The sequence below is a fragment of the Pleurodeles waltl genome, chromosome 1_1, assembly GCF_031143425.1.
Source record: "Pleurodeles waltl isolate 20211129_DDA chromosome 1_1, aPleWal1.hap1.20221129, whole genome shotgun sequence".
Lineage (NCBI taxonomy): Eukaryota > Metazoa > Chordata > Amphibia > Caudata > Salamandridae > Pleurodeles > Pleurodeles waltl.
The window spans coordinates 56,770,665-56,795,385 of record NC_090436.1 but is presented as its reverse complement, the minus strand read 5'-3'; the positions used below and the strand labels follow the sequence as shown (position 1 = coordinate 56,795,385).

Genomic DNA, 24,721 nt, shown 5'->3' with positions numbered 1-24,721 from the left:
ACTCTGTATTGTTCTGGTGCTTTCGTTTGCTTTTAACCCAGTGTAGAGATCATTCGGTTGGGCAACAGCTTCTACATTAACTGGGACCGGAAGATGTACTACCCGAAGAAGGACACGCCGGCGGAAGCTCGGACGACCACTCTCAACGAGGAGCTTGGCCAGATCAAATACATCTTCTCGGACAAGACTGGAACCCTGACCCAGAACATCATGACCTTCAACAAGTGCTCCATCGACGGCAAATCCTACGGTGGGTACAGAAGGCAGGCCTGACCTCCCTTACTACTTCATCTTCTTGAAAACACCAAAGAAGGAGGGAGGTTACTGCGGTGGTGAGAATACAACTGAGGTTAGAAAATGGACTAATAAATCCAGTGACTCGAATAGAGCAGGGCCTGTTGTTGAGGAATGGCCTCTCTTCTTGCAAATCACCATGAGGTACAAATCGGTGAGCTAATTGAACACCTTTAGGTACATCTTACTGATTTCAAATGACCTGAGGACCTCAGATACTCACATTCCTTCTTTGCTTTCATAGCTACTCAAAGTAGCATTCTCAAGCTGAATTTCTAAGGCACTGACCATTGCCCTTTTGTGCTTCTGCGTCCCTCACCCTCTGGCCTCACATACTCTCTTGCCCCTTTCAGTCCCTACTTAACTATTCTATTTATCTATTCTTCTAGCTCCCTCTTTCTCCAACAATTTCTTCCATCTGTTTTCTCTGCCCGTCGGAAGTGGGGGCTGGTGACATTTGAAAGTGGTGGGGTGTAAAAAGTTGGGTATGACTTTTATGTAGCGAGCGAGGTGAGCAAGTTCCATGGACAAATGTGGGGCTTAGAGTGTCCTACCCCCGAGAACAATTTGAAAAAAGATTGATCCGCAAGTGGTGCATTTTAAAGCAAATTTTAATAATTTATTGAGAACGCAGGATGGTTTATAAAGCAATTGTGAATGTGTAGTTTTGAAATATTTAAGCCCATTAAAAACTGCACCATATCTTAGTGTATAATATGTTCAACAGTTACTGTGGTGCGTAACTTGTACGGTGAAACAATTTCAGGGCCTTGTGTGGGGCATCCACTTTGGAAGAAAATGCTCTAACCAGGCTTAGGGAAGCACCCACAGTTGCTGGCTGCCACCGATCATATAGAAACATGCGCATACATGGTTTACCATGAGATGAACAAAGTGGGGGGGTCTCTAAAGGGAGCGAGGGTAGCTTAAACATGTATACTAAATTTCTGTGATTCCCATAGTGTGCCACCTGATGGATATTTTGGTTTCTCTCTTAGCTTTCTCTTATTGCATCCAGATATATAACAGCTGACACACACCTAAAACTTGCCAGGACTTTGGGCTTTGTCAGTGGTTGTTAGCTGTTTAAGATAAATGAGTGCAAAAACAAAGAGGTAGAATGAGGTTGTGGGGCTGGGTCTGTCCTCCTTATAGCCCATGTAACATTATAAAAGAGGCTCAGCTAAGAAAACTACCACAGGATGGAGAGGAAAAATGATTTTCCTGTTAGATAAACCCTCACCCACCGGGGTTACCCCTTGGTGGCATGCTTCATCATTGGGTTTCTTCCCGTTCCACTACAGAGCGGGCGTGCTAAGACCTACGGGGTACGTGGGACACACTGTGTCTTTTGAAAGACAGACTTTTTGATCCAGAAAATGAGATACTAAGAGGACTGGATGTGGAAAGCCTATACACCAGTCTTCCTCATCCTGACACATTACACATAATTGAGGAGGTTATCTGTGACTTAGAGTGGGACTACCAAACACCACGGAATGTGGTCATGGAATGTTGTTTCTGGGCCCTAACCAAAACATTTTTTAAGTTTGAGAAAAATTTGTACCTTCAGAAACACGGGACCAGCATGGGAAGCACCTGGCCGGTCTCTATGTCCATAATCTAGAGAAAGAGAAAATCCTAAACCCTACTAATACGTACAGAGACAACATAGTATTGTGGAAAAGATACATCAATGACATTTTGGTTATCTGGAAAAGGGATGAGACACAAGTGGTGACATTTTTAGAGTTAAACAGACAGGACCAGTTCCTGAAATGCACTCACACAATGAGCAAGGAACATTTGTTTTTTCTGGATTTAAACATTATAGCCACCAATGGTGCTCTCAAAACAACACCCTGGTGGGTGAGGGTTTTTCTAACCTAACAGGAAAATCCTTTTTCCTATCCAACCTGTGGTAGTTTTCTTAGCTGGGTCTCTTTTGTAATGTTATTAAAGATAAATGAATAACAACAATGATTTTGTTGTAAGTACTTGATATTGAAAATGTTTAAATTCTGAAATAGTGAGCCTGTGAATTTAATATTTTTGAGGCCTGTAGAAGGAGTATCGGTCTTCAGTCTTGTGCACTTTATGTTAGATAGGTTTGCCCTTTAACTCTCCATGTCTCATCCAACTGCGTATCTTAAACCTCATCTCTTTCCTCTTCAGCACCCTCTTTTCACTCTCTTCTGAATGCACTTCATTGCATCTACGTGACTTCACCGCCCCAAACATACAGTGCACTCACTCCCATGTAAGCACTTTTTCTTTTACGTTCACCGTGCCAATATTTTGACTAGTATGTAACCCTGTCACACACACATTCACACAGAATTTCAAATGCAACTGGAATACGACTGTTGCTCTGTGTGCTCTGCAGAGAGGCCGCCCTACTAACAGGCACTGTGAGAAACTTGCACTGTCTTCACCCTCAGCGCCAGAGCGCTCAAATGAGGCTCGTCATAAACACTAGCCGCGAAAGTGTGCACTGTACAAAAATAATACGATTTGCGAAAAAAACACAGAAACACAACATGATGGAAATAGCTAACTCTTTTAAGGAATGTAAGATTAAGTAAAACTTGTGAAATAGAAACAGGAATTAAATTGCTGTTAAGGTCTATTTCTCCCACAGATGGATTTCAGGAACAACACAAAGGTGGGCAATGACGACCACAATGCTGCAGGACCACTGGAATTATGTGTTTCTGTGACAACAGTGTTTTTTCGCATAATTCTGGATTTGTCACATGACCTTAACATTTTTCGGAACTCAATCAGTGTTTTTGCCATTAATGTCCAGGGCATAAATATAGGGCCCACCAGGGACCCATTGTAATGTGTGCTTTACTGTCGTATGACAGAGCCAGATCCCCAGAATTACAAAACCAGAAACATCTGGCGTGCTACAGCGTCTGTCTTTAAAATCAAAACATGTCCAGAGTTCCACATTGCACCAATCAATCTGAATAAATCAGGACCTTATTAAGTACCAAGTATGTGTGCCATATTGGTGGCATTTAAATGTCCCTCGGCAGTAGTAGAGCCAGATACATACCTTCAGGTCTGGGATCCACATATTGAAAGAAAGTGCATACAGAATCCAGTGGCATAGCTTCCTCCATAAGGTTAGAGAGGTGTGAGTTTCAGATTTTCCAACAATCATGCTGGCATATAATGTTAAAGTACATTAGACAACTATTAGGGTGCACAAGAGGGGCTTAAAGGAAAACGGAAAGGGAGAAGAATGTAGATTAGTAGGGGTGCTAAGGGCCACATGTACAAAGCACTAGTATCATGTTCCCTTCACTGACTAGAAAAATGCTTTTTGGGATGTACAAAGCCAAAATTGCTAGTTGGTAACTTGTTACTGAATCGTAATTTGGGTGGTGCGATTCAGTATTAGGAAGGGGTATGTTGAGGGCGTCCCTTCCTAATACAGAATCTAAAAGGTATGTACAAATGTTTTGTGACCAAAATGCGGTGGCAAAACATTCGCAGTCTGCCGCCAGTAGAAAGTTGGTGGTAACCCATTTGCAATTGAGAATGGTTGGGAAAATATTTTTTAAGAGCAGGCGATGGTGCCCCAGACTACTGCCTACTCTTAAAAAATGAAACTTAAATGTTTCATTTTTTTCTTTTTAAATGCATCCTGTTATCCCTTAAGGAAAACGGGCTGTGTTAAAAACAATTGCTTTATTTTAAAAGCAATCACAGATATGGTTGTCTGCTGATCCCAACAGGCCACCATCCCTGTGATGGCTGCGATTCCTAATGGGTCACAAATTGTGACCTACCTCATTAATATTATTGAGGTAGGTCTATTTGCAACCCACTTTGAATCCCATATGAAACTCTAAAGAGTTTCATACATTTAAATTAGCGATTTCCTAATTGCGATTCGCAGGAAATCGCAATTAGGAGATCGCTAATTCAGATGTTCATTCTTGTGGCCCTAAGTGAGTGAAAGCACATTATTCTGTGAAATAACCAACAATTTTTAAGTCTTTGGAAACAGAAAGAGTGAGAGTGTGCGTTTTTGTCTGTGTGTGTAAAAGTTCTTGGTGAAATCTGACAGACACCTCACCATACCCGACTGAAAGCACCTGCACCCAACTATTTATCACACAGAAGATTTATTAAGGGGGTGTTAAGTCGCAGACACCCACCCTGAAGCCTGCAGAAAAGATCAAAGTCAGCCGTATCTCTTGCCCATTAGACTCAACGTTGTGTATGAGTCTCTTGAGGAACCCACTTACCTCCCAAAAAACTCTATTGTGATGTCCTGTTTGTTGCAGATTCTGAAACTGGTAAAAACCTCATCAAATCACTTGATCATAATAGGAAAGCATGAGAATGGTCCAGGTCAGGTAGGTGCAGTGGGTGTCAGTAGGTAAGTCTGCTGTTGGCTTGGTCTATGTCTACTGCCTCAGCTCCCCTGTCAGTACATGTCAGAGGGTGTTCACAAGTCATGATCCAGGGCGCCCCGTGTCCTGTGCTTGTGTATGGATCACGCAGACAGGGGGACTGCGGCATTGTGCAACATCCTTACCTCTTTATGCGAAATGATGAGTTGTCTCTATCGCCGGTGACCCACTGCACTCCCTTTCTCCATGTTAGAGCACCAAGTGGGCCACGTGTTAATGCATTCTGGGGCTGTTTGTGAATTTACCCAAGGAAGACGAGGTACCTTACTGCTTGGGGTCGAGTGGAGTATTTAATGTCATCATTGCGCGCCTGCATCATCTGAAGAAACAGCATTGAGCCCCTTGACGTCTTTCTTACTTTCTATTTGTTTTACTCCTCAGGTGAAGTGACAGATTTTGCAGGACACAGAGTGGAAATTACAGAGGTAAGAGACTAGTTAATGCTTCAGTTCTTTTTTTATATCAAAGCTTGAATATTATCACAAACTGCAAGTGTTCTTTATGTCGAAGTAACTAACATTTTGCTGCCCCATGCACTGATAGGTTTTATTTTCATTCTCTTTGCTGTAAATAGAGGATCTATATTTTTTGATCTTCTGTATATATATATATATATGTATAATGATATATATGCCGCCCCCTCCCTCTTTTCCCTCTCTCTTTTCTCTCTCTCTTTTCTCTTTTTTCTCTCTCTTTCTCTTTAGGGATTTCTGGATTTTTGCTTTGGAAGGTGGTTATAACTTTTTCACACTGAAATGGAAATGTACAACTGCAATTATGTTGTAAAACAATATACATAACCCCTTACCTTTTTCTTTAAACTTTCCCTAGCATACTGAAAAAGTGGATTTTTCATTCAACCCACTGGCTGACCCAAAGTTTGTGTTCCACGATCACAGCTTGATTGAGTCCATCAAACTGGAAGAGCCAAGCACGCAGGAGTTCTTCCGGTTGCTTGCTCTTTGCCACACAGCTATGTCGGAGGAGAAGAAGGAAGGTGAGCTTTCTTAGAAACTTTAGATCTGCGCTAAGGTCCCACGAGCAGCACTAGATGATCAATGATTTGAGGTTCTAGGCTTTGTTCTGTGGCAGATCAAATACAAGTTGAACATTTGATGAGAGTCAGTGACAGTGGAAGGCTGTGGGCAGCGTTCTGCACCATTATTCAGCCAGCGAAGGGAGCGTCATACTACTGTAAGTAGAGTCTCCAGTCAACGCATCGCTCATGTTCTTGGAGAGAAATCAGCTGTAATGTTAGTTACGCTTAGATCCTGGACGTGTATATCTTTCTGTTCATGGGCCCCAGTCAGCTCATAGTATTGGAGGACAGGGGAGCTATGCTCCCTAACCCTCTAGTTTTCAGTTGACCTTCATGACTCGGTTTAGTCTCAGCCACATTGCAAAAAAACACAAAATGTATGATTCACACTTGAAACAGATGTTACATTTGTATTCCAAGGGACTAAAAGTGACCAGCAACATGACTGCATCACAAGTTACCCCGCATAAATACAGCAGATTCCAGTTAACTTCCTCTCAACTAAACATCATTTGCTTAAGGCAAAGTAGCTTTGACAAAATGTCAGTCGGTACCAGACATGCTCTGCTGATTATCTGCTGATGGGCTGAAGAAACCACTTTGAGCAAGGCTCTGTCCAGTTCAGTTTGGGCGGATGGAGAAGAGTGGAAGGGCCCCACCACGGCTCCTTCCTGGCAATGGGACCTGAACCAGTTGTATGACTGCATAAGGCATATCCCATGATTTATTTTTACTTACCTCCAAAGTGGAATATCTCTTGAGGTTAATTAAGCAGATGTCACGCAGCACCTTTTTCTGTGAGGGAAAATCATAAATTTACTAGAAAGTCCCATTTCGCTGAGGGCTGTAATTGTTATCAGAACAACCGAAGACTGAAGATTCATTGAAGAAAACAGAAGGGAAGACAGTCATTAACGGCTGGTATAGACCTTCTGGTGCACAGTCCTAATGCATGCCTTTCTTGTTATCCTCAGTATCCTTAGAACATTGTAATCTCTGTTGGTGTAAAGTTCTGCTAGCGTGATAGCCTTTCTTGCTTTGAGCTGTACCTGTTTATGAATGCTCCGTTCTTGTATGTAGACCGCTTACCTGCAGCTTGGGGCTACATCTTGGATACAGGGCTGCTAGACCTGTCATTCTTAGGGTGGTGTTCCTCGAAACATTTTGCCTTACTCCTTTATTTTTGCTGATCTCGTTTTTGTTGGCCTTAGGACTCTGTGCACTTTACTGTTGCTAACCAGTGCTAAAGTGTGTGTGCTCAATCCCCAAAGTATTGTAACATTGGCTTGCACCCAGCTTGCACATTTAGTTTACTTACAAGTCCCTAGTAAAGTGGTACTGCATGTACCCAGGGTCTGTAAATTAAATTCCACTGATTAAAGCACTGATTGTTACACCCACCCAACTAGCCTTTTCAAACATGTCTCAGACCAGCCATTGTGGCCTTTGTATGCCATTTTGACCTGGTAGTATAAGCTTTTTGTCAGGCCTAAACTTTTCTTTTTAATACATGTTGCCCCAAAGGCAGGCCCTAAACAGCCCAATAGGGCAGGCTGCAGTGTAATTTAAAAGTTGGGCATGTACTTTAAACTTTTATATTTCCTGGTAGTGAAAAACTATTGAATTTCTTTTTCACTACTGCAAGGCCTACCTCTTCATTGGGTTACCTTATTACATTTAATGTGTGATAACTTTCAATTAGGAGCAGGTAGGAATGTCACGTTTGGTGTCTAAAGAATTTACATTCCTCTTTAATGGTAAAGTTGGATTTTAAGTTACAATTCTGAAAATGCAACTTTTAGAAAGTTGCCATTTTTTGTCCTAACCATTTGTGCCTGCAGACTGTATCTTGGGTCACATGCAGTGACGGCTGGCGGATTTTAAAAGTGGTTGGCAGAAATGTTATACCCAAGTATAATTCATGTGCAAGCGCAGCAAATGAGCCCAAACTTAAAAAGGATGGGGGGTTGGAGGCAGGTGGGATGTTGGGAGACAGAGCATGCGTAGGATGGGGGATTTAGTGATGGAGGCGCGGAAACCCGAAATGGGATCACATGAGAGCAGGTGAGGCAAAGGCACCCACATAAGTAATATGTGTACATCTATCCTGGCGGACATTGAACACAGCGCGTATTGTGTCACACAGACAAGAAGACAACACAGGAGTTAAGCACATACGCACCACATTTAACATTGCCAAATGTTGCAAATTACAGTATATAGCCATTTGCCAGCCACGGCCAGTCTACCGAAGTTCATCAACGTCAGCAAAATGACCGTGAAGTAATTCCACCACAACAGCGGCTACAGCCACAATATGCCATCATTAAAGTCACCCGACAGGCCAAACCCATAGGTAACTGCCATTCCATGGCAGCAGTCGCCCTCATTATTTGTGCCTCTAATTCTTATTATTTTGACATATTATGACAGTCTGCCACATGGTGGCACTGTTTGTCTAATTTAGAGATAAGCCCAATCACTGTTGTTTATTAATTCAATATACATTAGAAATGACTAATACCCCCCACCCAAGCTATTCTTACAACTTTGGGGTCTGGAATAATCTGAATTGTCATTGTAGTGATGATGGCTAGTAGATGTGTTGGTACTGTCACTGGCAGAGCCGCCAGGGGGCAATGTGTGGTGCAGTCTGTAGTGGCCTCCTGACGAGGGCCCTGGCACTTATTGTTTTACAAATGAAGCACTACCAGTAGGTGCAACACCAACACCTCACTCCTCCTTTCCACAGCCATTAACAGGTAGAAAGGGACAGCCTGGCCTCGAAACTTTCTAATCTGTGGGACTTTTTGGCCTCACAGCTACCTAACCATGCCATGTCCTACAAGCACTGGAGCCTTCACACCAGGTGAACAGAGTAAACACCGGATTCTGCTGGCCTGTTAGTTAGGACACAAGCATCTTCTCTTCGTGCTCTGCAATGGTTACCAGGCAAGGCACTAAAGAGGTAAATTAATGCCTGGACCAAGCGACTATTAAATAAGGGAATAACCACAGCTCTGCTCATGTGTTTTCTAAGCCTCAGATGCACCATAGGCTGACCCTAAACAAACTCTCACTTTTGCAGAGGAACCTAAGCCAAATTTAGAGAGTTTATCTTACCTCTAATATCTAATGAAATATATATACAAAACATATTTAGGCTCAGGTTTTTGGTGGGAAAGTCTTGCCTCTCTGCTTGCTCCAGGTCCCTAACAGTATTCCTTTGGGAGAGGCAGGCTTGAGGGAGGGGTCCAGATATTGGGTTTACATCCAGTGAAGCAGCCTGCAAGCACAGATAGACTCTCTCCCTGGTAAAGGGTCTGCAGGGTCAGTCTAGGGCAGAAGGTCTGATATGTTCTGAGCTCTCCCAGGGAGGATCATAATTAAATGCAATGACTCACACAGCTCAGACTTTCACCCAAAGCTGCTTCAAGTGACAAGTAGCTTTTTACAACCTCTTCTATAATTACAATAAAAAATCCCACATAAAAGATGAATGTCATATGAGCGAACTTTAATGCAAACTCTTTGTAATATGTGTAGGGAGTGCTACCATCAGTTAACAATTATAAATCATTTAAATCCGAAGTTACATTTAAATGTGCATGCCACTAGGCCTGCAGTGTAGGTGTTTCAGGTGTGAGGTGAAATGTGATGTCATCAGTGGGACCATTTATGATGTCATTTATGAAGTTATCGGTAACATCATATGTGCGGTCATGAACTGTTTTTTGAGGGGCAACATATTTTAGCGCTGCCTGACATAACTGGTGACTGTAGGTGTTTTAAAGAAATGTTTATGGATTTTTTCACAGCTGTGTTTTTACTTAACCCTATAGCTACCTTTGATAATGGTAGATATTTGCAGTGACATGGCAGGTAGGGTGAATAGCTTTCAATGTATCGTAAAGTAGTGCATAGAAGCAGGCAGCTCCCACGTACAAGCTACATGTATATCAAAAGCAGTCCCCAAGGATTGCCACTTAAACAGAACTTTTGGATTGGGAAACGGTGCATAGTCCTCAGACCTCAGTCAATTAGAAAAATTTAAAAATGTAAGAGCTGAACTATGTGAGATGGAATTCTCAGCTGTAAGGGTGGTGCTTGATAATGCCTTTGTGGCAGTGCTGCACTGTTCATCTAATTGTAAGAACATTACCCTTCTGTTACCAGTGAAGACACCCTAGGCCAGATTCACAAAGATTGCTGTATGAGTGGCTTTCTCTTGTAGTAATCAGGGTTTACTCCTCGATTACTCCTGGAATTCAGGAGTACCTGAGGAGTACGGACGGGGGAATGCAGCACACATGCAAAGATGGAAAAACAAGGAGAAATGAAAACATTTATCTAAGGGAGATGCAGGATTTTAGAGCAATTCCCTAGCTAGAGTTCTTTGGATTCACATGAAGATTCATGGCTGGTTGCATGGGAACGCCCTTGCACCACCTATGGAACGCCCCCTTGATGCAAAGAAATGCAAGTTAGCGCATTGCTCAGTTTTACGTTACTTTCTCTTCCGATCTGATGCAAAATCTTAGTTTGCACCGGATTGTTAATCCCACAAGTAGACTTGGAGTCAAGTGTGCTTTAAAGTATTAACACAAACCCGATGCAAAGTATTGTTAGAACTGGGCCAAGATGTGTATGTACGAAATAAAACACAACATTCTTTCACAAGAGCTTTACGACTGTTCTGGAGAAGGGGCCTGACTTCTTGTCTTTGGTTTCATCCCACCACAAGCCTGGAGATGTCCTAATGAGCCGGTGTGCCCAATGTTGGGAGCTGCACTGTCATGGCCACACATGATGCTCCCCACTTTTGGGAGGAGAATGTGGGAAGACTCGAGATATCTACACCCAGGGAATAAGAGAGACTTCACAGAATAAGCACAATAATACATGTAAAAGAAAGCATATGAAGAGTCATAGAGGTTTCATGGCATAAAGGCTGCCAAGGAGAGAAAATGTGTTAAAACAAAGCACTGTTCTGATTGATGCTCCAATGTTGTGTCAGCATTATCTCAATAAAGGGCTTTCCTCTCAAAGCCAGCACTTTTCTCTTGTGTTCCAGGTCAGCTGGTCTACCAGGCTCAGTCTCCTGATGAAGGTGCCCTTGTCACAGCGGCCCGGAACTTTGGTTTTGTGTTCCGCTCTCGCACACCTGAAACTATCACCGTGGTGGAAATGGGAGAAACCAAAACATATGAGCTGTTAGCCATCTTGGATTTCAACAATGTGCGCAAGAGGATGTCAGTAATTGGTGAGATATGGAACTTTTTATCCTTCTTGCTCGTCTGCTGTAGCCTTGACTTTAGATGCTTTGGTGAAGAGCGAAGGTTGTCTATTGAGATACATTTAGCATTTAGTGGGGAGGAGAAGGAGGGTACGCATTGTGTTCTGCTCTCGCACACTGTTGTATCTCAAAGAGGACCGGTGCATTTATTGTGATAGGGCGCACGGACCGCGTCTGCACCCAGCACACCTGGTTAAAGACGCTCCACATGGCTTCTCTCCATCTTTGTAATATGGGACCTGGTGTCTCTCAGTGACCTCATGTCTTCATCAGTGTTCACAATCATCTTTAATCCCTTAGTGAAACCCTGAAAGGGTTGCGCTCGCCAACCAAAATGTATCTAATCACTGACCTGCAGATGATGCATAACTATATATTAAATTATTGTTGACAAACAGCATCCAGCATCTGAAAGCACTTCCAAACAGGAGCCGGACATGGTTGCCAGGTGACACTTGAGATTTTACCCCCACCAAGACAGAGTTTGTGCTCCTCCACAGATCTCCTGCCACCTCCAGCTCTCACTTGAATCAGGAGGGCTTTCGCCTCCTTTAGTAACTGAACTTATATGTGAATTCCAGGTTATCCATGAGCATGTGAGAAAAAAAGTCTCAAGTGGCCTGGCCCCAACTCAGCTTCTTTGGAAAGACAAGCTCCACAGTCAGATCCACCATCCAGACCCACACATGCGACTCCCAAAAACATCTTGAACTATTGAAGGCTGTCATCATCAGGCCCTCCCTCCTCTCATCTGATTGGGTTAAGGCTCTGCATCATCGCAGGGACATCGACAGCCAAGCACCGCAGCATCTGGTAGAGTAACTACCGCAGCATGTGGACGGTGCATCACACAGGACCTCTCCATGGGCATGCTGGCCAACCAAGAGGCTTCACCACAACCACACTGCATCTCTTTGTTAAACACACTTGAGGGACGGTCACTGGTGATGATAACCTTCTCAACAGTTCATGTTCTGACAGGGACTGGTGCCGCATGCACGCAGGTAATAGTTTGAGGTTACCATATTGCGAGTCTTAGCTCTTCGCTATTTCCTAACTGTAAACAGCAATGTACAAATGTGCCTTTGACACATTTCGCGATTTCTAGTGGGCTGCAAATAGACCTACCTCATGAATATTAATGAGGTAGGTCTCACTTTGCGACCCATTGGGAATCGTAAAAATCACAGGGATGGTGGCCTGCTGGGTTCAACAGACCACCTGTCTGTGATTGGGTTTAAATAAAACAATATTTTTTTTAATGAAGCCTGTTTTCCTTAAATCGTTTAAAAAAGAAAAAAGAAAAAGTTTATTTTTTTTTCATTTTTGAAGAATAGACAGTTCTCCGTGGGACCGCTGCCTGCTCTGAAAAATGTTTTTACAAACATTACAAACTTTCTCAAAGGGGAAGGGGTCCTTTGGGGACCCCTTCCCATTTGTGAATAGCTAAAATTACTGCATTTTGGTTGAAAAACATTCATATATACCACTGCGATTCGGTATTAGGAAGGGACTCCTTGAACACGCCCCTTCCTAATAATGAACCGCAAACCCAAATTGTGATTCGGTAACAGGTTACAGAATCGTTATTAGGGCTTGGCACATGTGAAAATGCAAATCGGCCCGTTTGCAACATCAAAAGCACTTCATACATGTGGACCTAGATTCTGCTTCAATTGACCAAATGCGTATAAGAACATTATTATTAATATAAGCTTTATTTGTTTTGAAGATGTAGATTTGTTATGTAAAATGTATTAATTTAAACAGCAGCCTTTAAAGCACCTGCCTGTTCCTGTTTGTGCACAGTATTCACTCTAGAACGCTGCATTCTTTTGCAAGATATCTGTCTCCAGCCCGACTACACTTTTATAAATTGTGCAGAAAGTTTCTTGTAATCTTCTGAATTATTCCTAAAGTCAGGGAGGATGCAGCACTTGTATGTATTTATTACATAAATAAGCGAGCCCATGTAGGCCAATGATTTACCCAGACGAGCCAGGGAGTGGGCCTTTAGACATGCATGAATGCATTCACCGACCTACATGTGTCAAAGGCACCTGTCTCTTAATGCACCTAATTAACATTATTAACACATGGGTGCCACAACCCTGTTCATCCTTGTCTGTATTTACTGCAGTGTCATTTTCCACTTCCATCAGTGGCGGCCGGCAGTTTTAGGAGGGGGGGTGGGAGGGAAGCACATTCCCACTCATTCTTTCACACTCACGCACATGCATGCACATCCATTAACAACACTCGTCATCATTCAAACATGCACGCACCAAACATTCATTTTCAAACATCACACACACTTACCTTCAGCCTCGGAGGTCCCAGGAGGGTTGGGACTGCTGCCTTCCCTCATTGGCTGACCAGGGTCAGCCAATGAGGGAAGGCAGCAGTCCCAACTTCGTCACAGAGTGGGATAGGATCATTGAGACTGCTGCCCCCACCCCACTCTGTGACAAAGTGTCACTGATTGACACTCGCTCTGGGCGCTTCAGGGCTTAACCCTGAAGCGCCCTGGTCGAAATTAATGGGTGACACTTCCTTCGTCACCCGGGGGAGGGCCTCGAGGCACCTTTGCTGAGCCGAGGAGGTCACGCTCACAGGAGTTGTGACCTCTTCAGCCCAGCAAAGTTCAGCTCAGGCAGCCAGGAGTCTGCACAAATCGCGCATGGCTCACTCCTGGCTGCTTGACCTGAACATTAAGAGTGTCTGTCAGACTGACCTTTGTTCAGTCTGACAGGCACTCTTCAGGAGGGGCAAAAGGTGGGGGGCGTGGCCACTCCACCCTAAAGGACGGGCCGCGCCTGACTTCCATAAAACTAGACACGTAGCTCATTGAAGTAGCCTTTGAGCACTTGGATAAAAGGCTGCTCCACATGAAGAATTTAAAGGATTGGGGCCAAAAATACTTGAAAAATCCCAAACCACTGATATTGCTGAGGTCCTCCTGCTACAGAACTTTTAACTGACCCCCACCGGATGTGCTGGATGCACACTGGCCTCTTTGAAGTTTGAGAACATGACAACTGCCATTTTAACAAAGTTTATTTTATAACTGCCAACTAACTACAGTCCTCCTTGTTTAAGTAGACATGTTATTGCCATATATCCATCCTCCCTACAGATACCCAGGGATTCAGCTCTCCGGTACCTGAAGTGGCATAAAACAATACAATTTGTACCAACACCCATGTATACTCCGAGGAGGCAGAGGTGCAAATTAATCAAATTTGTAAAAACTTTGGGCATAGCCTGAGCAATCTAGGATACAGATTGCTGAGCAGCGACAACCCCCACTGGAAGAAAGTACTGCGGTGAAGCGGAGAGATCAGGAGTGAGTTGTGTAGACATTGCATTGACAAATGCAGTGAGCGTAAAATGCACCTTCAGGGGAAGCAGGCGCTCCCAGGGGGCGGTTGTCACTTCAGATCATGCTGATGCGTTTACACAATCTTCGCTGGTTTATTTTGAGGATAAAAATAACTGAACACCTAACAAGCTCTCGCAGCACTACTTGTCAAAGGGTTGTAAGCAGTGCTTAATTTGTAAATAAAAACATGTCAGTGCCCAAAGCTCTGTTTTGAAGCACGCAGCTGCTGCATTTAAATGTGAGAGCCATCTCGAGCCTCTTCAATCCGTTTACAGCCACTCCCTGCCCCTTCAGTTCACTCTTGCAGCTTTCTCCCTTTGTGACCCTTTTTCGTTATTTTTCTTCCTCCACCTTTCCCATATGTGTCTTTGCTTGCAGCAAATGCCTGATGCAGAAAACTAAGTGCTGGCCCTCAAAAATAAGTGCTGGTGGTTAAATTTAATTTAAAAGTGGAAATTAAGCACTGGTTGTAAGACAAGCAGAAGAGACAAAGTATAACACGCTCAAACCTCCTGCCTGTGCAGAAATGATGTGCTCTTGTGTGCTCCTTTTCCCCAAGTGCTGTGGCACTCTTTGTTTACTGTCAGTTCTCAGGTGAGTAGCTTCTGTTTACTACTGATGTTGTAGCTCCTTGGATACTGCAATGATCAGCTGATGAAGAAAAGTGCAGACAAGTATGGGACACCACCAACAGGATCCTTTTCTCAGCGGTACCAAGGGTCAGCAATCAAACACTTATCCAGTCACTGTTAAAAAAAAAAGTGCCACACTCATGGCGCAAAATAGTAGTAGCATCTGAGCCTGATGCTTGAGGGGAAAAGGGGAAAAGAGCCCATCCTGGATCTGCGGACCATCTGACCAGATGCCGAGGGCTACCAGGAAACAGAAATATGAGCATTCACAACATGTGCTGCAGAGGAGCTCACCTTGGATGACGCCATCTTGGGTAAGGAGTTCTGATACAGTGCGGCCTAATCACACAACAAATGTCCATGTCCTTCCAGAGGTACATCCGGTTTAAGACATCTCAAGACATGGCTGTTCGAGCAGTAGTAGCCCCCCACCCCCCTCCTCCCCCACCCTCAGTGCCTTGAGACCCTCACGGGTGAGTAGTGCACTTTACAAATACTCTGATTGATTGAAGACTAACTAGAAGGTTCTTGCACTGTGTGGGGCCTGACAGACCTCCTCAAACGGAAACACAGCCAACTATATGCTGCTGGTTACTAAAATAGTCACTCACAGTCAGTGACGCGCAAAGCGGGTTGAAGTCTCCGGAGTTCGTTAACGTCGCGAATAACACTGAGATCATGTCTCACTGAGCCAGTTCATCCATGCTGAGCTCCTCTCCAGCATCCGTTGTCAATGTTCATGTTTCTGTTCCTTGGTAGCCCACGTGGCGCTATCAATCATATATACATAGGTATAGGTTTGATGCGTGTGGGCTCTGTATGGTAAATCTATATTTCCCTAGAAACTCTCACTTCCACGATCTCGCCTTTCTGCTTCTGATATGTTTGCAGCACATTATTCTAGTGCAGGCACATGAGTAATTCCACACGGTGAGATGCCGCACGAGCCAAGCCTAATTCCATGTTTATTCTGACATTGGGGAGCATAGAATTCTCCCCTCTGCCAGAAAAACCCTTCCCTGCTCCCCAAATCTGTACATGACAACGCAAACCAGCCAGAGATACCTGCCTGCGTGCATTTACCATCTGCCCAGATTTATGCCTCAAGCATTTACTGCGAGCAAAAGACACGTACGGGGAAGAGTGAGGAAGAGTAAAACGAAAAAGCGTCACCAAGGAAGAAAGCAGAAAGCTGCAAGAGTGAGTCGAAGGGACAAGGAGAGGCTGTAAATGTATTAAAGAGGCCTGAGATAGCCTCAGAATTACGTTAACTCAGTCTTCCGTGCGCGCACGTTAATTGCGGCAGCCGCGATTTTCAGAGGACAGCTTTGGGCACCGGAATGTTTGTATTTACAAATTAGGCCCTGCCGGAGAGGCCTGTGGAGGCTGACTAATGAGAAAACAAAATAAGCAACACATAAGCAACTCCTCCCGCTGCCAAGAGACTAAACCTCGCCAGTTTTGTCAGCCTGTATTTTATGTTTGTCATTTGAAGATAACAAGCTGTGCTGCTCAAGCTCTCCTGTTTGTGTTTCGAAAACATTTGCAACCTTTTTATTCTCTCTTCTGCTGGATCAAGGTCTGTTTGGTTCGCATTCGCATGTTTTGAGCTCCGAGCATCGGCTTTTGTGTTTTCTTGGATACAGCCTTTCGTCTCTGGGATACTCATTTTGTTTTTGTTGTGAAGCCGCGCATTTATTGTGACTGCAGCCTCTGGATCCAGGGAGGGGGGGAGTGGTTGCTAGAGGATTACGGGAACACAAGATAGAAGAGGAGGAGGCAGGCAGGGAAGTTGGGGGGAATCATCAAGCGAACCCTGAGCCCAGCAGACACCATACCCACCTCTGCTCCAGCGCTTAATTTGTAAATAAAAAGGTGCCGGTGCTCAAAGCCCTCCTATTAAACACGCGGCCGCTGCAATTAAGTGTGAGCACGGAATACAGAGGCAGAGTAATCCCGAAGCCATCTCTGGCCTCTTCCGTCCATTTACAGCCACTCCCTGCCCTTCAACTCACTCTGTCAGCTTCCTGATTTTCCCCTTTCTGACACTTTTTCGTTTTTCTCTTCCTCCGTCTTTCCCACGTGTCTTTTGCTCGCTGTAAATGCTTGAGGCAGAAGACTAAGCGCCGGCCCTCAGAATTAAGTGCCGGTGCCCCGCACCGGAAACATCAAGCACAAATTAAGCACTACTCTGCTCTCACAGCAGGACTGAGTGCAAAGCTGCCACAGAGCCCCAGGAAGAAAAGGACACTGACCGGACTGCATTTCTCAACAGTCACTGCAGCAACAAAGGACGCCAAAGTTTCTTTCGCGCCTAGAGGTGCGTCTTTCAAAACCATTGTGCACCCCCCCACCCCCCCCCCCCCCCCCGGGACCCCCAGGCAAACACTGGGCCATGACAGTCCGGTCTTAGCCCGACAGAGCTAATATCCACATTTAGAAACAAGATGTTTCAGAAATCTACATTTTTCTAAATATGGATATGCTAAAAATCTGGGATGGACCCGGCTCTCCAGGACCGACTTTGCAGAACCCTCCCCGTTAGGAGGTGGGACGTATAATAACGGTGAACTGGGGGCTTCTGCTAATCTGCAACAAGAAGTCTGCAACATTGTGACCTCCCAGCCCGACACCAAGTCACTCGGAAGTAGAAACTGAGGGACCATCCGAGCGATGGAAAAGACTGCCGAAGCTTTGATTCAGATAAAGGGAAGAAGGAACCAAATGAGCTGCAGCTTTCTGCAGGATCTCGATCTCTCCCCAATGATTTCTGTAATTTTTTCAACTCGCATTTAAGAGAGATTTTGGACATGAAGCTTCGCCCAGTTTATGAACACGCAACTAGTATTGAAACCAAAGTAATGCATATATCTAACTTGCCAATTCATGAGAAATCAAGGGTAAGAAAGAGGGGCCTGAAAAAAACTTCAATTGCTATATCTGGGCCCTTAGTACCTTTGCCATCAGACCCCCTGTGAAGAAATGGCTCCCTGTTGCAGTTACCCCCCCACTTTTTGCCTGATACTGATGCTGACTTGACTGAGAAGTGTGCTGGGACCCTGCTAACCAGGCCCCAGCACCAGTGTTCTTTCACCTAAAAATGTACCATTGTCTCCACAATTGGCACAACCCTGGCACCCAGATAAGTCCCTTGTAACTGTTACCCCGGGTACCAAGAGCCCTGATGCCAGGGAAGGGCTCTAAGGGCTGCAGCATGTCTTATGCCACCCTAGGGACCCCTCACTCAGCACAGACACACTGCTTGCCAGCTTGTGTGTGCTGGTGGGGAGAAAATGACTAAGTCGACATGGCACTCCCCTCAGGGTGCCATGCCAACCTCACACTGCCTGTGGCATAGGTAAGTCACCCCTCTAGCAGGCCTTACAGCCCTAAGGCAGGGTGCACTATACCATAGGTGAGGGTACCAGTGCATGAGCACTATGCCCCTACAGTGTCTAAGCAAAACCTTAGACATTGTAAGTGCAGGGTAGCCATAAGAGTATATGGTCTGGGAGTCTGTCAAAAACGAACTCCACAGCTCCATAATGGCTACACTGAAAACTGGGAAGTTTGGTATCAAACTTCTCTGAATAATAAACCCACACTGATGCCAGTGTTGGATTTATTAAAAAATGCACACAGAGGGCATCTTAGAGATGCCCCCTGTATTTTACCCAATTGTTCAGTGCAGGACTGACTGGTCTGTGCCAGCCTGCTGCTGAGAGACGAGTTTCTGACCCCATGCGGTGAGAGCCTTTGTGCTCTCTGAGGACAGAAACAAAGCCTGCTCTGGGTGGAGGTGCTTCACACCTCCCCCCTGCAGGAACTGTAACACCTAGCAGTGAGCTTCAAAGGCTCAAGCTTCATGTTACAATGCCCCAGGGCACTCCAGCTAGTGGAGATGCCTGCCCCCTGGACACAGCCCCCACTTTTGGCGGCAAGTCCAGGAGAGATAATGAGAAAAACAAGGAGTCGTCACTGGCCAGTCAGGACAGCCCCTAAGGTGTCCTGAGCTGAGGTGACTCTGACTTTTAGAAATCCTCCATCTTGCAGATGGAGGATTCCCCCAATAGGATTAGGGATGTGCCCCCCTCCCCTCAGGGAGGAGGCACAAAGAGGGTGTACCCACCCTCAGGGCTAGTAGCCATTGGCTACTAACCCCCCAGACCTAAACACGCCCTTAAATTGAGTATTTAAGGGCTCCCCTGAACCTAAGAATTTAGATTCCTGAAACTACAAGAAGAAGAGGACCGCTGAGCTGAAAGACCCCTGCAGAAGAAGAAAAGAAGACACCAACTGCTTTGGCCCCAGACCTACCGGCCTGTCTCCTGCCTTCCAAAGAAACCTGCTCCAGCTATGCTTTCCCCAGGACCAGCGACCCCTGAATCCTCAGAGGACTGCCCTGCTTCAAGAAAGACAAGAAACTCCAGAGGACAGCGGCACTGCTCCAAAAAGACTGCAACTTTGTTACAGAGGAGCAGATTTAAAGACCCCTGCAAATCCCCGCAAGAAGCGTGAGACTTGCAACACTGCACCCGGCGACCCCGACTCGACTGGTGGAGAACCAACACCTCAGGGAGGACCCTCCGGCGACTCCGAGACCGTGAGTAACCAAAGTTGTCCCCCCTGAGCCCCCACAGCGACGCCTGCAGAGGGAATCCCGAGGCTCCCCCTGACCGCGACTGCCTGACTCTAAAATCCCGACGGCTGGAAAAGACCCTGCACCCGCAGCCCCCAGCACCTGAAGGAACGGAACTCCAGTGCAGGAGTGACCCCCAGGAGGCCCTCTCCCTTGCCCAGGTGGTGGCTACCCCGAGGAGCCCCCCCCTTGCCTGCCTGCACCGCTGAAGAGACCCCTTGGTCTCCCATTGACTTCCATTGGAAACCCGACGCTTGTTTGCACACAGCACCCGGCCGCCCCCGCGCTGCTGAGGGTGTACTTTTTGTGTGGACTCGTGTCCCCCCCGGTGCCCTACAAAACCCCCCTGGTCTGCCCTCCGAAGACGCAGGTACTTACCTGCTGGCAGACTGGAACCGGGGCACCCCCTTCTCTCCATTGAAGCCTATGTGTGTTAGGCACCTCTTTGACCTCTGCACCTGACCGGCTCTGAGCTGCTGGTGTGGTAACTTTGGGGTTGCTCTGAACCCCCAACTTCCTACACCCCCCTACAGTCGTGGTTCCTCAGCAAGTACCGCATGAGGTACAACTTTTGGCTGATGTGAGCGCTAGAGGTCCCAAGGGGTGTCTAACAACACAAGTCACCCTATTAGGTCTCCCTTCCCCACCCCTCCCTCAAAGGGCCAGCTCTTAAGCATCTGCATCCAACCAGAGACCAAGGAGGCAAAGTAAGGTTATTCAAATCCTCTCCGTTATCGACCTTCTGCCAGCCTCATGCCCTTATGTGATAATACTGGCAAATGTTCCACGATTACCAGCAGCCTCTTTGAAGCCAACAGCCTCCCTTAAGAATAAGGTGTGATTTTGATTAAACCAGAGAGTAAACTTTCAATGGGATTCATGTAATTCTCAGTGGGATTTGACCCAAGAGATCTTATTTGTAAGGAGCGTGGCTAGTATTGCCCCATATAAGAAAAGTTATTCTGGCGACAAAGTGATTGTGAATTTTCGTAGGCCCGGGACGGCAGGGGATATTTGATCTAAAGTCCGTCTTGGTGTGATAAAATCTGATCCTTTGATGATTTTGGCCCTAGGTTTTTTTTAAAGGCATGTACATCCATCAACCCATCAGGTGAAGGGGACAAAGTGTGCAAATATCACTCAGGCCAGTAGGCATCCAGTCCCCTTGCTCCCACTGGCAAACCAGTTTTCTGTGCTGTCCGATTTAGAGATAAACTGTTGACTTTGTCACTGGGTAGAAAGTGGGCCCTCTGGTTTACAAAAAAAGGATGGGCAACCCGAAGGGAAACAGATTATACAAGAGGCCTCTAGGCCTAGACAAGGTGTAGCCTTCTTTGTCCTGCAATGTTGCGGGGATTCGAAACAAACTGCAAAATGGGGAGTGGCTCCTTCCCTGGGAATCATGATGTCACTTACTGTCAGGAAACCTGGGCTTTGGATAGGCTAGCCATTAATGGTTACAAATCTTATTGTTTGAAAGCGACCCGCAGTATTGTGGGCAGAGCCGAGGGTAGTTTAGTAGTACTTGTGAGTAACTCCCTTAGGAATGTGGAGATTATATTAATAGAATCAGGGCAAAACTCCATTCTCCTAGTCAGTTATATATTTTTAAAATTCATTTAATTTTTTTGTTTTTTTACCTCACACCCCACGCACATCATTGAAGATTTGGGTAAGAAAATAGCTGGGTCTGTTGATAGAGGGAATTCTCTTTCTATTGTTTGGGTTGGTGATTTAAACCCATGGTTCCCAACCTATGGTCCGGGGAGCCCTGGCGGTCCGCGAAGCCTCCTCTGGGGGTCCGCGACTGCTTAGAAAATGTAATAATATTAACAGATTAGGTCCCAGCAGTCAGTGGAGGGGGTCCCCGGATTCTAATAATGATTCATTGGGGGTCCCCGGGTTCCAGTAATGATAAAGTGGGGGTCCTCAGAAGTCAAAAGGTTGGGAACCACTAATTTAAACATTTCTAAATCCCTTATGAGGGAGACCGTATTAGTGGTTACATTGACTTTCTGGGTAATGAGTCTGGTCACTTTACGCATTCCACCTATGGTGAAGCATTAAACCTCCTCATTCTATCCTTAAATTTAACTTTTGCATCAGGTGTTCAGGGGGATGCTCATTCAAATTTGCCTACTTTCACAGGAGGGGGAAAGGATCAGCAATTGATTTTAAATTGATATCAAGTGATTTTGTCCAGCATGCCCTTGGTTATGAGGTTCTCCCACTTCCATTCAATGACCATAACCCTGTGATTTTAAAGCTGGGTTTGTGTCAGGTTCCTAGTTCAGCTGGAATTTCCATGGCACCAGTAGCTTACACACCGAACAGGTGGGTCCGTTTGCAATGGGGTTCTATTGATGCAAAGAAGTTTTGTGAAAAATTGGTTGTTAAAAATCGTAAGGAGGTGTTGGGTTGCCTTTCACTTTCAGACGACCCCATAAATAGTTTGAACAATTTTAATGGACTTTGTAAAGCAATATCTGATGGGCTAATTTTTAGAAAGCCATTAAAAGCCCGAGTGGGTAATTCATGGTTTTCACATGAATGTACATCAGCTTTGCAATTACTCAAATCAACTACCAATTCCACTCAATGTAATATTGCAGATATAAGGATAACAAGATCTAAATACAAACAAACCCTTAAACAGAGGAAATCTGAAAGCAGAATAAAAACATGGGATGATTTATGCGAGGCGGCTCAACTTAAAGATTCTAAATTATTTTGGAGTGTAGTCAACTGACCATTTCTCAAAGACAGTTTGTCTGATGAGATCACATGTCATATTTTGGAAGAAGATTGGATCGACAATTACTCTACAGTCTTTAATCCTGAGAACAAGGAAGGATCGACCGGAAATGAAGGTGGGTTTGAGTTCGAGGATGAATGGGTGGCTGATCTGGTAGATTTAGGGGGTCATTCCGACCCCAGCCGGCGGCGGTATCCTCCGGCCTGGCTGGGGCCGCCAGAATACCGCTGCGCGGTCAAAAGACCGCCGCGGGTATTCTGGGTTTCCCGCTGGGCTGGCGGGCGACCGCCAAAAGGCCGCCCGCCAGCCCAGCGGGAAACACCCTTCCATGATGATGCCGGCTCCGAATGGAGCCGGCGGAGTGGAAGGGGTGCGACGGGTGCAGTTGCACCCGTCGCGAATTTCAGTGTCTGCTATGCAGACACTGAAATTCAAAGTGGGGCCCTCTTACGTGGGCCCCTGCAGTGCCCATGCCATTGGCATTGGCATGGGCACTGCAGGGGCCCCCAGGGGCCCCACGACACCCCATACCGCCATCCTGTTCCTGGCAGCCGAAAGCGCCAGGAACAGGATGGCGGTATGGGTGTCGGAATCCCCATGGCGGCGCAGCAAGCTGCGCCGCCATGGAGGATTCCCCTGGGCAGCGGAAAGTCGGCGGTACACCGCCGACTTTCCGTTTCTGGCCGCGGCTGAACCGCCGCGGTCAGAATGCCCCAGGGAGCACCGCCAGCCTGTTGGCGGTGCTCCCGCGGTCCCCGGTCTGTTTCTGATGCCATAAATATTGCATCAACTGGCAAAGCTCCAGGCCCAGATGGGCTCCCAGTTGATTTGTATAAATCAAATGTAGACCTTTGGACCCCATTGTAAGGGCAGCAGTAAAAGGTGGTTTGGTTCCATCTTGGAAGGAATCAATAATTATCCCTATCTATGAGAAAGGTGATCGGAACTGGCCCTCTTGTTAACACCCAATTTCGTTGATCGACACAACGTAGAAGCTATTGGGACGAGTAATCTTGGGTAAATTCGAGTCCTGGGTTGAGGAAACCTCATTCCTCAGCCTAGTACAGTATGGTTTCCATCCTGGTTTGGGAACGGTGGAGCAGGCACTAAACCTCACCCTTATTTTTGGTAAATATGTGAAGGCCAAGAGAGGTGTACTGCATATGGATATAATGGATCTCTCCTGTGCCTTTGATCTGGTAGATAGGGACATATTGTGGGGTCTGATGGAGCAGGCAGGCATAGATACCCCATTATTACACCTTTTAAGGATCAGGATTCTCTACCAGAATACGCTACACACGTAATGGGGATTGTACACCCCCTATCAGGGTGGTAAGGGGAGTTAGGCGGGATTGTATATTGGTACCTTCCTCTTCTTATTGTATATTAATTCCCTGGATACAGCTCTAAACAGGTGTACTGAAGATATTCCCAGGATAGGAAATTACCCAGTCTTAGTTTTTTTATATGCGGATGATGCAGTTTTATTATATGCGGATGACGCAGTCCTTTTGGCACGTACCGCGAATGGTCTGCAAAACCTTTTGGAGGGTTTTAGTAATTTTGTTCTGGGACTCAAGCTTAAGGTTAATCACAAACAATCCTTTGGAATGTCACGTGGCCCAAAAAATTTGAAGTCAAAGACTTTTTTTCACTGGAGGGAGACCTATTGAAGTTACATCTTCTTTTAACTACTTAGGCATTTTATTTGAGGCAAATAAGACATGGACTAGGTCAATAGCTCATAGGATGCCAAAAATGGGGGGAGTAGGAGAGGCTATAATTAGTTTTGCGAAAAGTCTAGGACAAAAACCGGTGTGGGAGATGGTCCAGCTTTATAAGAGCAAGTGCCCAGCAGTAGGAACACACGGAGCAGGCGTTTGGGAGTACACAGCTGTGGGGAAACTCCAGGCTACTGAAAATAGTTTTTCATGCAGATTGATAGCGATCCCTGGGGTAGCGGCAAGCTTCATTACTCACACGGAATTAGGGATGGGCTTTATTGAAGACCATATAAAGCTCGTGCCCCTACTTCTGTGGCTGACATTATGGGGTACACCCCATGCTCACTTTTCTAGAAGAGTGTTGGCTGATTGCCTAAGGTTGGATAATATGGATCCAATTCTATGGATGGCTTTTGTAAAACTCACTTTTTACAGTCTAGGTTGTAGATCTTGCTTTGATAATGCTGAAAATCTTCTTGTTACCGATAAAGTGAAGCTAATGCAGCTTTAAGGTTCAGCAAGAG

General features: G+C 45.6%; 1 protein-coding gene across 3 annotated transcripts in view; it reads left to right on the top strand.

Annotated features, from left to right (window-relative positions):
• Positions 1-24,721, top strand: part of LOC138263029 (phospholipid-transporting ATPase ID-like) — a 490,165-nt gene that overhangs the window by 388,826 nt on the left and 76,618 nt on the right. For all 3 annotated transcript variants that reach the window (XM_069212438.1, XM_069212444.1, XM_069212431.1), the window contains 4 exons: positions 42-250; positions 5,109-5,152; positions 5,559-5,724; positions 10,841-11,029. In XM_069212438.1, coding sequence (XP_069068539.1) covers positions 42-250; positions 5,109-5,152; positions 5,559-5,724; positions 10,841-11,029 — 608 coding nt within the window. The remainder of the gene's footprint in view (positions 1-41; positions 251-5,108; positions 5,153-5,558; positions 5,725-10,840; positions 11,030-24,721) is intronic.